The sequence below is a fragment of the Sorex fumeus genome, unplaced genomic scaffold, assembly GCF_029834395.1.
Source record: "Sorex fumeus unplaced genomic scaffold, SorFum_2.1 ptg000018l, whole genome shotgun sequence".
Classification (NCBI taxonomy): domain Eukaryota; kingdom Metazoa; phylum Chordata; class Mammalia; order Eulipotyphla; family Soricidae; genus Sorex; species Sorex fumeus.
In genome coordinates this window covers 35322150-35336840 of record NW_026606075.1, presented here as the reverse complement: position 1 = coordinate 35336840, position 14691 = coordinate 35322150, and the positions used below count along the sequence as shown (strand labels likewise).

Below are 14691 nucleotides of genomic sequence, written 5' to 3'. Positions count from 1 at the left end.
CATTACTGGGCTCGCTCAAGCAAATCGATGAACAACGGGAAGACAGTGACAGTGACAGTGAACTATATAGTGTCATTTTCAACACTGTTTTCCTGGCTTTCATCAATTCAATTTAATTCTGATACTAACCCTCCAGCATTAGCACCAGACCTAACAGACTAAGGACCCAGGCCCACAAGACTGTCCTCAACCACAATATATCATCCACCAGAGGTTGGATCCCTAGTTTACCCAAGCTTCTATCTAATATAACTATAAATTTGGAAATTCCTTCAAATAATCACCTGATATTTGAAATGTACAGGAATGATTCATAGAACTGGGAAAAGTGCTTACTTATCCACTTATTAGGAATGATACAAATCAGGAATAGACAATGGAAGAGATGTTCAAATGTAAGGTATGAAAAAGAGAGTGCTGGTCTTCCGTGTCTACAGGGCATGCCATTTCCCCATCAACCAACGAAATATATCTGCAGCTACCCTGAAGCTTCCTGAACACCATCATTTAGGACTTGGGGGGCAGGGTCACACCTGGCAATGCTCTGGGGCTACTGGGCTCTGTGTTCAGGGCTCACTCCTTGGTGGTGCTCAAGGGCCATAGCGAGTCAGGGGTCAAACCTGAACCAGGCTCACAGAAAGCAAGTACCTTATTTTCTCTCCCCTTTCACCATTTAGGTTTTTTTTTAAATAAATGTTTCATTACTTTGGCAAACTTGATCAAATCATTGACTATTCATGACTGACTTGATCCCTACCTCTTTATTGCCCCAGAAGTTGGAAGTTGGTTTAAACTTCTAATCAAGGCTTAGTCATTGATATAATCAGAAACTCCATTCACCTATATTCATGAACTTTCTAGGGTTTTAAGAACCTTGCTCCTATATCTGAGAACCAAAACCAAATATCACTGTTTTACTATGGTTACTGGGAGCAAAGTATTATACTGCACCAGTCCTTGTGTTTACCCGCTTTTCTGGTTTTACTCTTCCAAATCATATTGAATGAACTCTGAGATTTGAGTACTGGGTGAACATCTTCATCCCCTTTATTTTAATTTTAAAATTGAAGTATTATAGTTTATTATAATATTGAAATAATTATTTTATATTTGCAGTATACAATACCAGTCTCTCCACCAGTGCCTCAAGATCCCTCCACCAATTTCCCATGATCTTTTTCTTCTCCCCACCACCCCAACCCCTCAGTTCTATTGGTATTTACCTGTCTTGTAAAAAAAAAACTAGGGACAGTTCTTTAGAGTGTTAGCCTTGTTGGCTTGATCTTTTTCTCTCTCAGAACTCTATATCCCCTTAAGTGAGTGACCAGGAACCTCTGTTTGCTAATTTGATTTTTTTGCAACTCATAGGCTCCCCTGTGGCAAACCTGGCCATCTGTCACTTCCAAATGAAGCACTCATAAAGGAATAGGCATGCTCAGAGTCTTGGTGCTGAGTACCCAGCCTGCCTCTTTGGTTTTCCAGAATCTTCAGGTGTCAGTTGGCAAGAGTGGACTTCAGTGGCTCAGGACCTCACTTCCACCTCCCTCCTATGGACTTTACCTGTACTTGTGGGTTGCCTCATTAGCCTCTGAGTCACTGATGTCTCTGAGTCACTCCATGGCTGGTAAAGGAGAAGAAGCCATTTTGCTGCTGAGGGAGGCCTGTCAGTTCTCAGGTGTTCAAACCCCTACTGGGAAATTCATCGGGTGGTTCTCAGGACCATCCTGATGAGAGCAGGGTAGGATGAGGCTGTGCATTCAGCTACTGGCTCCTCTCACACTCAGTGAACAAGGGCAAAAACACAACCACAACTGCCAAAGAAAGCTTCTCCTCCCTTACTCTTTCTTGCTATCCGAACATCTCCCTTTTGAAACGATGGTCTCCCTCCCTCCTGTTTTGGCCTTCGATCCGTGGCCCCAGACAGTCAGGATGATGCGGGCCCAATGCCCATGATGGCTGGTTAAAAGTACGTGTTTGGGTCCCAGCATGTGGCAATGTGCTCCGCTCTGATGACACTTTTCATTTCTAATAATAGAGCAGATGAAGTAATATTGCAATTGATGTTCCCGGGGATTTGATTGGATAAGTGCATAAACTGTGGAGGGGGGAAGGGGGCTGTGTGGACGGATCACATTAGTATTCCCGTCCTATCAATGTTCCGGGCCGCGAACAACGTCAGCCAGACCTGCTCCCTGCGTCTGCCAGTCCCGCCACGGATTCATTTGGGATCCTCAAACAGACGAGCCCGTAGAGACGTCGGTTCAAGGCAGCCAATTAGATCCAACTGCCTGCTGGGGGACCGCCAGCCTTCCAGGCCTGGTGGCAGGGGAGGGTGGGGAAAGAGAGCCGAGTGCCGCTGCGGGAAGACGCCGAAGCCAGCGCGACGCCTCTCCACCACCGCTCTCCCCTCCCTCGCCCCCTCCCCTTGCAGAAGCAGGCTTTGAAAACTGCTTCCCCGTCTGAATGGAAACTCGGGACCGCCGGGCGCGTTCCTTCTGGTCCAGGCTTGCCGTCCATGCCGAGGGGACAGCGGTGCGAGCTCCCTCCAGCGTGCCGCTCCCGGGACAGCGCCGGCAACGCTGCTGAGCAGAACTTAATCGAGCCCCTTCCTCGCTGCTAGAGGAAGCGATGCTGCACAGCGCGGCCAGCGCGGCCCCGACTCTCCTTCAGGCTGAAGGTTACCCGCCCGCGCAGCCAGCCCCAAGCCTGTGAGCGCCGCGCGCCTCCCGCCCCGGCTCCCGTGCTCGGCGCGGCGCGCAGGGCAACCACCGGGCCGCCCGCGCCGGGGCGCACTGCACCAGCGGCTTCGGCTTGGTGGATGTGTATGCATGAGTTCTGCACCGAATGGGCGCAAGAAGCGCCCGGGTCGGTCCGCCCGCTCCTCGATCTTCCAGATCAGCAAGCCTCCGCTGCAGGGCGGAGATTGGGAGCGCAGGGGCAGCGGCTCGGAGGGCGCCCACAAAGCCCAAAGGACCCTGGACGACTGCAAGATGGTAGGTTGAAAACTGCGCCCCTCTCCCCCTCTCCCTCTCTCCCTCTCCCTCTCCCTCTCTCCCCCCCCTCTCTCTCCCCCCCCTCCCTTCGGGAGGGGGTGGGGGGATTGTGTATGTTAATCGTCTGAGTACCAGCCACTCCCCCACCCTCGGCGCCTCCATGCCGATCACGTGCACATGCACTATTTTTAAACGTGCAGTTCCCCCAAACAGGCTGAAACCTGGTCCTATTGATCCCCCACTCCCACCCCCACCCCCCACTTCAAGAAGTGCCACGGTCTAGGGTCTCTAGGTTTGCAGCTCTAGGTCATGCTTCTAGCCCCTTAGAGAACGGTGGGTGCGAAAGAAGCGGTGGATTGGCTGAATCGCCGGGAAGGAGGGGTGGGAGAGGTGGCGGGGGCTGGCTTCTGGGGAGACCGGAGCGAGCAAGCCGAACGGAGCGCCCTGGGCTCTGCGGGGGACGCCGGCCCGGTGCGAAGGTTCTGGCTCGTCTTCCGGTCAGGCTTGGGACCCGGGACCCGAGCGGTTCTGTCCGGCGGCGGTGATCGGTCCGTCATTTGCGGCCTCTCTCCGCTCACTGTCCCCGGGCGGTTTCAAATCCCTCCGGAGGTGTGTAGAAAAGAGCGTCCGGTGCCGGAGTCCCCAGGACCGTTCTCTAGGGACCTGGGAGTGGCAATATGTGTTTTGCTCTTCCACAACTGAGCCTGCAGGGTTGGGGTTGAGGGGGCAAGGAGGTCTGGAAACAGTTCGCAGGAGCAAATTTACCCGTGGGAAAGTAAAACTTGCCCCGTTTTACAAAGCAAATTTAACATCTTCGTGCCCCGATCTTGGGAACAGCGCCGTCTCCCCCGTGGGAGGTTGGAGGTGGCGGCTGGGGTCAGTAAAAAAGTTCTGGCTTACCTATAGGACATTGCAAAAGACTGCTAAGGGTGTCATGAGACAAACTCATTCTTTTCCAGCTTGTTCAAGAGTTCAACACACAAGTGGCCCTGTACCGAGAGCTGGTCATTTCTATTGGGGATGTCTCTGTCAGCTGCCCCTCACTCCGGGCGGAAATGCACAAGACCAGGACCAAAGGCTGTGAAATGGCCCGGCAGGCGCACCAAAAACTTGCTGCAATCTCAGGGTAGGAGAAGCTTTGCGTTCTTTGATCGTTTTATACGCGATGATGCACAGAAACTGACATATTTACGGTTGCCAAGACCTCAGAAAGTGATCTCTGAAAAAAAAAAAGTATTTCAACCGGTTACCCGAGATCAGAATTCTTTTGAGAGCTATAAACAAACTACAGGCAAATCGCGATTCAAAAAGTTGTGGGATACTTTTGTAGATGTTTAGACAGCATAGATAGATTTAGCGCTATTTTTGAAGACTTGGGTCGTAACCTTTATTTCCCCCCCAAAATCAACTTTAAATATACGGACCACATGGGGGGGGGGGAATTTGGAGTTAAGGTGTTTTTTTTTGTTTTGCAGAATGCTTGGGCATCAAACTGAATAAAAATCACCATGTCTCAAGATTACTTTGTCATCTGCTGATAAACATCTACTACAGAAAAGGCCTGTGCAGTAGAGAGAAATCTTTACTAATTCCTAGGTTTACTAAACTATGAGATAAATTTCTGTGATACTGCTTATAAAAGAATGCCATAAATAAGGTTCTAGTATAAATTACTTTTCTTCACTATATAAAAGGGAATGTTTCACACAAGAAAGATGATGGAAATTCACAGGTCTAAGTAAATCGAATCTGTTAATGCCCCTCAATTGTTTTTATTTATATCACATTTGTGAATTTCCAAGATTATTTTGGATAATAATGAAGAGTAAAATCTTCTTTCCTGAGACCTATCTGCTTTTTCCCAAGTCATATAATTTGTTAGCTGTTCCCATTTCAGATAAGTAAATTGAGATAGGAAACAAGGGTATCTTTACATTCATCTAAGTGTTTGCTTCAGTTAGATAAACCTTTGTTCATTTGTATAAGTATAGATTTATGGTTGTAACAGAGTTTGCTTAATTAATCACACTGAAACTTTGTTTAGGTGAAAAAAACAAGGAGATATTATTATTAATGCCTAGAAAAACTACAGCTAGACAAACTGGTTTGGAGCTATGGCCCAGAATATACCTTCAGAGCACTTTTATAGGATTTTTTTCTAGAAATCATAGCAAATGACAAGACAAAGTTAAGAAGGGCATAAGAATAAAGTTTTTGTATTGGTTACTTTGTCACAAATCACCTTTTTAGATGGATTCAAAGAGAGTTTCCTTATAGCTAGGAATCTTTCCATTTAGTACATTTTGTTTATTGATATCTATTAATTGTTTCAGGGCCCCATATCCCCTCTGACCTAGGTAACTGGTGGTCCTGATCCTTCTATGCTTTCCTGAATCAAAACTTATGAGTTATGGCCTATTCATCTTTGCCCAGTTTCCAGAATGCGTCGCTCGGAGATCCTGCCTTAGTTACCTGCTGAGAAACCTGTTTATGCACCTGACTTTCCCACTCACAGGGTGAGGATTTAGATCAATAATAAAATAGGATAAAACATTATTTGCACATGAAATAGCAATATTAAAAGAATACATGAAGATCAGAAACTAATTTTGACTCTTTGTATATCATTATCATAATAGAAATTCAAGTTTTCTCAGATTCACCTGATAGTGCTACAAATTGATTACATGCACGTATCACATCTAACCATTTGAAAGAATCACTCATTGCTATCTTTAATGAACATCAGTAAATGGATTATGACTATTACTGGTATATAATGATTAATAAGACAAATGCTGCCTCTCTTAATAAAGCATACACCTGAAGTAGAGCATTTTAAATCATTAAAGAAGAGTGTGTTAATCTCAAAGTGATAAAATATGTTATGATTCTGTTTTATTTATTTATTATTTATTTGTTTTTTTGGGTCACACCCGGCAATGCACAGAGGTCGCTCCTGGCTCTGTGCTCAGGAATTACCCCTGGAGGTGCTCAGGGGACCATATGGGATGCTGGGAATTGAACCCTGGTCGGCCGCATGCAAGGCAAATGCCCTATCCGCTGTGCTCTCACTCCAGCCCGATTCTGTTTTATTTATTAGAAATATGGGATGCTTTATCCTTTTTCTGAGTAAGCTGTCTTTTTTGTTTGTTTTGTTTTGGGGACAATCTGGTGGTGCTCAGGGTTTATTTCTGGTGGAATAGGGGCAGGGGTTCTTATGAGGTTCAATGGGTTAAACCCAGGTTGGCTGCATGCAAAGCAAGTGTCCTATATGTTGTACAGTTTCTCCGGACCCAAAGTTCTATTTTTCTTAATAGGAAGTGGATTTAGGAATTATTCTATGGTCCAGATGGAAATTAAGTACTGGGGAAAGAATTTGATCACATCTGTGATCAATCCTAGACAGAAAGTGGGGGGAATAACAGAAAAAAAACAGAAACTTGAAGGGAAATAAATAGTAGTGGAATAAAAACTGTAGAGAGAGCTGGGAGGAGAGCTCAAGATATCAGAGTTATGTAGGAGTCCTAGTTCGCTCCCTAGCACCATATGGCCCCCCAAAATTGCTGGGAGTAGCCTTGAGCACCCCTGGATATGGCTCAAAAGAAAAAAAATGTAGAGAAACAAAGATTCAGATGAAAATTAGAGGGCTATAGAGGAATATCTCTGTGAATTTTGTTCTAGGAGTATACTCTGGGGTTATATCCAGGATTCCTTTAAGATGGAACTCAGATGAGTGAGTTCTAATCAGAGAAGGCAGATTGGAGAAATAAACAAGGGAACAAGGAATTGGAAGTATTTTGTTACCACAAAGAATTCAGGTTCGTTTAAAGGTTTAGTAAAGACAGTAAATCTATCTCTAAAAGCTTAGTGTCAAGCATTTGAGGTAGATTTTTTTTTACATTCTTAGGTGGGGATGGTTGTAGTCATTTACTACTTGCTTGTATGTTGTTTGAGGGTTGACTTTTAAGAGTTAGAATCAGTGTGTTCTGACAGACCAGCAAAGTTACCGTAGAACTTGAACATTTTCCTCCTTTATATAAAAAAAGTTAAATACAATGTAATCTTTCTCAAAAGTGACAGCAATATTATTGTAGGAAATTCCTTTAGCTCCTCAACATCTGGGCTCCATTAATGTAGGATGCAATTCCCTTAGAGGAACTCTGTTCCTGATGTTTCTAGTTATGCTGGATCTCATTTCAAACTTGATAAAAGACTGGTTGGGAGACTGTAGGATTCATCTTAAAATTTGAAACAGACATTAGAAGCACCTAGGTTCTTGGGAATACAGAGATAAAGTGGATTTTTAAATGCTCGGTATTTGACTGCATTTGTAGCATAAATTCTCTGAAAACACTCATTTTCCTCATTTTACAAATGAGTTCCAGCAAAATTAAAGAATTACCTAAAGTCACATGCCTAAGATGTGACACAGCCCCAATTTATTGCCACGTTGGCTTGTTTCTGAAATCCAGAATCACCTCTGTAGAAAACTGACATTCAAAAAAGTACTGTGTAGAAAATGAAGTTCAGAAACATGTTGACATATGGATGCATCTCATTAAGAGCATGATTAGTTAAAACTCACAGAATACCACATTCTTATATGTTTCCATTTAATGAAACTATTAGAAAAAGTGAATCTATTTTAAAAAGACGCTAATTTAGTGATTGCCTAGAGTTGGGGTGACAAATTAGGGTGAAAGTAATAGAAGTGTTCGAAAATTGGATGTGTGAATAGGCATACAACTTGTACATTCACTTAATATATTTGAATTGTACATTTAAAATGAGTACATTTCATGATATGTAAGGTAGATCTCAATAAGTTGTTTTTGAAAAGATATGATAAGGGGCCAGGAATGTATGTAGCCCAGCAGGAGAACATGTTCTTGCATGCATTCAAGCCTCAGCTGGGAAAATAAAAAAGATATGCTCACCATCACCATGATTAATACTTGGCTTTTTTCTTTCCAACATATGTAGCTTTTTAAAGGGGTCTGTGCTGTTGTGGTGAGGGAAAATGTAGCATTACATACGTTTATCAAGATGCCTGCCAGACTAACATCTAAACATCAATATTTTGCAACATGTAGAATGCAGATAGGGGAAAGGTAGAACTTGATGGAGTAAATAAATTCACTCATTTATTGCCAACACAGACATTGTGTCATTTCTTTTCGGTCCACCACCTGTTTGGAACACATGAACAAGGCAAAAAGATGAGGAGATTAAATGAACAGAGGAAGGACCTCAGTTCAAACTATCAGTTGTAAATGAACTTCTAGAGCTACATCTCTTTCATCTGACCAGCTGGAACTCTCAAGTCATGGTGACCACAAGAGAAAAATGTACAAGACTGCGCTGCTTCCTACTGACCTGGGTTAAGGTTGTCATCAAAGGCAGTGGAACACTTTTTCAAATTGAGTTAGATCACTAGAACTTAGGCATCAACTTCTCTTTCAAAGGCATCAGATTTTTTTTTTTTTTTAGAACAGAGACAGTAAGGTGAACCTGAAGGTTACTCTAAATGACTGAGTTAGGACAGTTTTTTCTAACTTTACAACTCTGAATTAAAGAGTGAAGGAATACTAGATATTAAATTAAGAGGAGCCTTAAAGACCAGTTAATCAATTGTGGTCCCCAAACGTGTTTTAGTAAAAGCCGAATCTTTACTTCAATCAAGCATGACAAGCCAGCCAAACTAAAAGGCATGTCAAAGTGGTGTTGCTCTGAATGGCTTGGTGCATTTATTGCACACACACACACACACACACACACACACACACACACACACACACACCTCCCCCCACAGGTAGGGAATTATCTGGACCCTTATTTCCTTGAGATTCCTTCTTAAAGTGACTTCTGAGCGAATGTCAGAGAATCCCTCAGTTTCTATGGCATAAAACACCAATTTTGCAAAATTCCTTTCCTTTATATTTGAAAAGTTTGAGGTTTAGATTATAAACGTGACTTTAGAGGCAACACTGTCTTGTACATAAAGATCTTGCTGTCAGGCAGAGTTGAGCTAAGTACTGTCTTTGAGACCTCAATAGTATCAATCTCTGCATCTCAGTTCATGTAATATCAGTTGTCCTGCCATGCAGACTCATGGGGAAGCAGGAAGGGTTAATGGAGTTAGGTCTGTGAAACAGCACATGTCCTGCCTACTGATGGAATTCTGCAAGTCCCAGGCTGCTCTAAGAACGCCACAGTCACAATATGTCCTTCCAATGAAGACAGAAGTAGCAAAACACGTGAGCGTGGGGTGACCCAGAGGAGCCCATAGTCCCAACAAACTCACTGAGTTATGCTATACATACGTGGACTGCTCCTTAGGATTCCCCTCCCTTTACTGCTTCGATGTGTCTGTGTTAGACTGTATCTTTTTCAACCCTGGCCTTTTTGACTGTGGCTGTGGAAGAGAAAACGAAGTTCAGAACGAGACAAAACAGCATGAAGGGAAAGAACATTGGCTCTGAGTTGGACTAGACCTGTGTACAATCGCAGCTTCCCCTTGTACTGGGGACGCGCATATGTACTGGTGGGAACAATGGTTCAGAATGGCAAACGGCATTCTCAAGCAGAGGTCGATGTACGTGGGCCTTGGAGCCAAAGCCCGACTGTTCTACTCTCAGTGTTATTTTAGTGCGGCCTTGGGCAAAAATAGTACTTCTATCTCCTTTACTTTCTTATCAGCAGATTGTGATGAATACTGATACCAGGCCAAGAAGATAGTATAGAAGTTCGTGTACTGACCTGGATTTCATCCCCAGCGCCACATATGGTCCCCCGATACGTGCCAGAGTGATCCCTGTGCATAGAGCCAAGAATAAGCCATGAGTACCACCAAGTGTGGCTCGAAAACGAGAGAGGGAAGAGAGAGAGAAAGAAGGGGAAGGAGAGAGGAAGAGAGAGAGAGAAACAAATCACACGTACTTATGAGACTGAGAAAATGAACATAAATCAAATATAGAGAAGTTTGTCTAGCATCCAGTAACCACTACTATTAAGTGGGTGTTGATGACATTGTAATTATTGTTGTTTGTTTGGGGGCCGTAGCCAGTTACGTACATGGCTTGCTCTTGGTTCTGCTCAGGGATCACACCTGTTAGTGCTTGGGGAACCAAATGTGGTGCAGGAAATGGAATCTGGATTGGCCACAGGCAAAGCAAGTGCCTTAGCCGCTGATTTATCTCTCTGACGTCACGTCTGTTAATTCTTGGTACATCTTCATAAGAGGGTAGAATCCAGTGACTTTTATGTCTCTAGCTTCATCTTTTTAGTTTCCTATGTTATTTCATGTAGTACTGCATAGATTTTGTTTAAATAAAACTGAGCTATAAAAAAGTGTCTGATGGCCAAAACTGAAATAAGTTGTGAGCATACAGGAAGAATCATAATTTCCCAGTCGTTTTCTGGAAGAGTTAAATGGATATGCTAGAAACCCCAGAGATTCCAGGTTTTTGCCTCTGGCAATTTTACCTCTTATCAGCCATACCTATGTTTCTCTTTCACTTCTTTTCAGGTTTTCTTGGGGGAAGTTGGGGTGGGGAGGAGAAGGTTTTGTTTAATTTTCACACTTGATTTTTTTGCTTCAGTTTTGTTTAATTTTTACATTTGTTTTGTTTAATTTTTACACTTCAGTTTTGTTTAATTTTTACACTTGATTTTTTTCAGTCTCACTTCATCCTGGTTCTTGTCCATTTCCTGTTGTTGGGGGATTAATGGGGGGGGGATAGGTGGGATAGGTAGGAACAAATCTTTCAACACTTGGACTGAGGCAGTAACAATCATGTGTGCTCCTAGGGTCCATGGAGCCATAGAGCTTGACATGTGCACTTCCTTTCACCACATGGTGATGGTCTTAGGTGTTAAGAAGAGATGCCTGGCTGACAGGTCTGCAAAACCACCCACTCTAGTCTGTATTTTCTCTCCTCACAGGTGTTTTTACTTTAGAATTTTACTTTTAACTTTCACTTGTCAAATAATGAAAGGTTAGTTGAATCACATAAAAAGCATATGCTCCCCATTAAGGATAAAGATGGGAGAGCAATTAGGTATTCATTTTCTAGGTTACAGTAACCAATGAACCTTGCCTTTGTTGACTTAAATAAAACTGTCTTATCTCACAGTTCTGAAAGGCAGAAGTCCAAAATCAAGGTATCAGCCTGGTTAATTTCTGAGGGTTGAAAGAAAGAATCTGTCTTTGTCTTCCTCCTTACTGTTCTCCTTGTATATATGTTTCTGTGTCCAGATTTCTTATGTTTTGGGGTTACACCCGGCAGTACATGGGAGTCATTTCTGGAAGTGCTCAAGAGACCACCTGGTTCATGGTGGACCATGCAGTGCCATGGGATCAAACCTGGGCCTCAAGTATTGCAAAGCATGTACTGCAATCCTTTGAGCTATCTCTTGAGAACCATTTTTTTCTTTTATCTTTTTTTTTTTTTATAAGAATACAAGTCATTTCAGGTTAGGGGCCTACACCATTGCAATGTGACCTTATGCCAATTTTACTGTTACAGCTTTATATTTCCAAATAAGGGCACATTCTGAGGTGTCATCTCTAACTTAGTAATTAGAGATGTAGGGATATGCATGGCAAATTTCCTTCATCAATCTTGCAGTAAAATTCACTTTTTGGTGTTTTTAGTAAGTAAAGATGGAGCTTTGTCCAGGGTTATCTAAATACTCCGTTACCGTTTTCACATTAAGGGGTCTCATACCAAGGCTTTCACCATTTGCAAAAGGGTAGCTTCTGTTAGGGGTGGAGTTTGTAGCCATGGAATGGAATGCTTTCTATAAGAAATGGATATTTTCACAGAAGTGCCAAATCCCCATTATAACCTAATTGATTTAGCTATTAGTATTTAAAAAGGGAACAAAAGTCCAGCTGTAGGAGAGAATCCTAGGAGAAGTGACAAGCCTCTGACTCACACGAGCATGTACTTCCCTGGCGTGCAGGGGAGAATCGGGCTGGTACTGCCCCTCGATAGTGATGCTTAGCATACTCTAGAGCAGATGACAAAGTACGACCTCCCTCTAGAATAAAGGAGAATGCTATTGCTGGCAACAGAACTAAATGGATTATGGAATTTAGACCAGTGCTCTCCCATTGCCTTTTTATCTTGTGAACAGATCAAATGGCTTTCCCCTCGTTAGAGTCTTCTTTATAGGCATTCCAATTAGAGAGAAAATTAAATCTAAAAGTGAACTTCAGGGAAATTCCTCATCACTTTATTACTTATACTGTGAAGTACATGAAAGAAAGGCCGTATTCTATGCATGCTTTCACTGAGTGGCAAAGTTAGTGATAGTGTCTTGTTTGTTCATTAAGTTATACTTGATATTTTAAAATCCATCTTAAAGGAAGCCATCTTGACACCGATTTTAGTAAGAATTGAGAAACTAGATTAGCTTTCATCTTATGACATTTCAATTACAGCCTCCACCCTCCATACCACCTCCCAGTTTGTAACTGTAAAAACCATTATGTTGGCTTTTAAATCAAAGAGGACTTGAGCATACCTATGATCAATTTCTGAGGAATAGATTTTTTTGTTATTACAATGAAGTCAGTTGGAGTGTATATTTTAGAATTACTCATAAAGTAATTATATTTAATTGAGGTTATTTGATAAAATATCACCATAACATCTTGCATAGTGGCTTTATATTGAATAATTAAATAATCATTTACCTTTGAGATCACCTTTTAAAACCACATTTTAAACTTTTAGCCTTTGAGAGTTTAATTGTGTCTCCTCCAAAAGATATCTGCAAAGAGTTCAGTTCCAGAGCAGTAATGAATTGCAGCACTTGATTAGTTTTCTCAGCCCTACAAACCTTGGGTTTTAAAAAAATAAATAAGTAAAGCCCTCATGAAAATCAACTTTTGTCTAAAGGACATATGTAATCAAATTCATATTCCTGTCAATATTTATATATCAATATAATGCGTATGTTGAAATGAAATTTCATGTTTCAGCAAATATGAAACTTGTGAAATAGATTATTGTGATAGTGTCCAAACCTTTAAATAAATTTGCTATCTTAGCAAATAAATGGCTCTGATCTCCTGAGAAGCCCAAGACAAAATCAGGTTAATTAAAATCTACTTAAAATCTGCAAGTATAGATACATAGTGAATTAATAACCCACACCAATTACTTAACCAAACTCAAGTAAATTAGAGAAAGCAACCCGGAAGTTGTCAAGCTCCCTCATCTCCAAAGTCCTGCAATGTATTATCTTTCTCAGTGCCTCCTGTAGCTCTCTTTTCCCCCCCAATGTCTGCGACCACCCCCTGAGTTCAGAATTGCACCCCCGCAGGCTATCAAGGATCCTCATGCTCTCAGTTGTGTTCCTCGCCTTCAATTTTTCACCTCTTCTTTTTGATTGATACCAGATTCAGATTAATCCTTCTAAATTCTCCTCTGATCTTCTCACTTCTTTGCTTTAAAACTTCCAAGGATTCCCCATGGCCCCAAGCAGTGTTTCTTCAACTGTGATCACAAAGTGCCTGTTTCAGAATTACCCAGAATGCCTTCAGCACGAAAAAGCCAAAATCTCTGGGGAGAGCAGCGTGGAAATTGACATTTTTACAGGCATCACCCTGATTCCCACGAGGTTTCTGGACATGCTAAGTATGAGATCTGTTGGCTTAAAGCAAAAATTCTCAACCTGAAATGCACATTGCAATCACCTGGGAAGCTTTGAAAAATTGCTGATGCTTGGTTTTCATCCTTAGAGTCTCTGGTTGAAATGATATGGGATGCAGCCTGGGCTTTGGGATATATTTTTTTAAAGTTCCCTCAAGGGCATCTCTATCAAAATGGTTTTATAGCTATTTAAGGACAACACAGTCTGAAGTGTGGTGCTTAAAGATGCTAGGGTTCCCGCTCATAGAAAAGAAGCCCTAGAATGGGCTATTCAGAACTGGAATGGTCACTCCAAAAACATACAGTTTGGCCATCCATCCATAATTCATGACCTTCAACCTCAACTTCACATATGGACACAATACTACTTCAGGAACGAGGGCCATCAGTTCACAGTCTAAACTAGGAGTGTACTTTCCTGCTGAATCAGCTGTCCTTATTTGCCATAGAGAAAACTTGCAGAACCCTAACAACAATGAAGATTGGGGAATGTATTCTTTTATCATGCCACCTTAATTTAAAGTAGGGCTTTATTTCAAAGAAAAAAGGAAGAGAATGGATATTGAGAAACCACTAGTGATCTCTGTTACCAGCCTATCTTCCTTGACTTTTTTTTGGCCATTTAACTAGTCAAACTGTTATGTTTTATATTCCTTAGGAGTATATAGCAGAATAGCTTTATCCTATTAGTTTGTATATATGGTTTCTATATCTAAGGGTATACCCTGGCTGTCACTGTCACTGTCCTCCCATTGTTCATCGATTTGCTCGAGCGGGCCCAGTAACGTCTCCATCGTGAGACTTGTTGTTACTGTGTTTGGCATATTGAATACGTCACGGGTAGCTTGCCAGGCTTTGCCACGCAGGCAAGATAGTCTTGGTAGCTTGCTGGGCTCTCCGAGAGGGGTGGAGGAATCGAACCTGGCTCGGCCGGGCCGGCTACACGCAAGGCAAATGCCCCACTGCTGTGCTATAGCTCCAGCCCATACCCTGGCTATTATAGGAAAAGATTTACTTTCCTCAATGTCAAA

General features: G+C 42.4%; 2 protein-coding genes across 2 annotated transcripts in view; both read left to right on the top strand.

Annotated features, from left to right (window-relative positions):
* Positions 1-14691, top strand: part of RNF180 (ring finger protein 180) — a 447820-nt gene that overhangs the window by 216696 nt on the left and 216433 nt on the right. The window lies entirely within an intron of this gene.
* The window catches only part of RGS7BP (regulator of G protein signaling 7 binding protein), a 128422-nt gene continuing 115892 nt past the window's right edge, over positions 2162-14691 (top strand). Inside the window, exons 1-2 of the mRNA XM_056112672.1 lie at positions 2162-2993; positions 3953-4119. Of these exons, the coding sequence (XP_055968647.1) occupies positions 2829-2993; positions 3953-4119 (332 nt within the window). The 5' untranslated portion in view covers positions 2162-2828. The remainder of the gene's footprint in view (positions 2994-3952; positions 4120-14691) is intronic.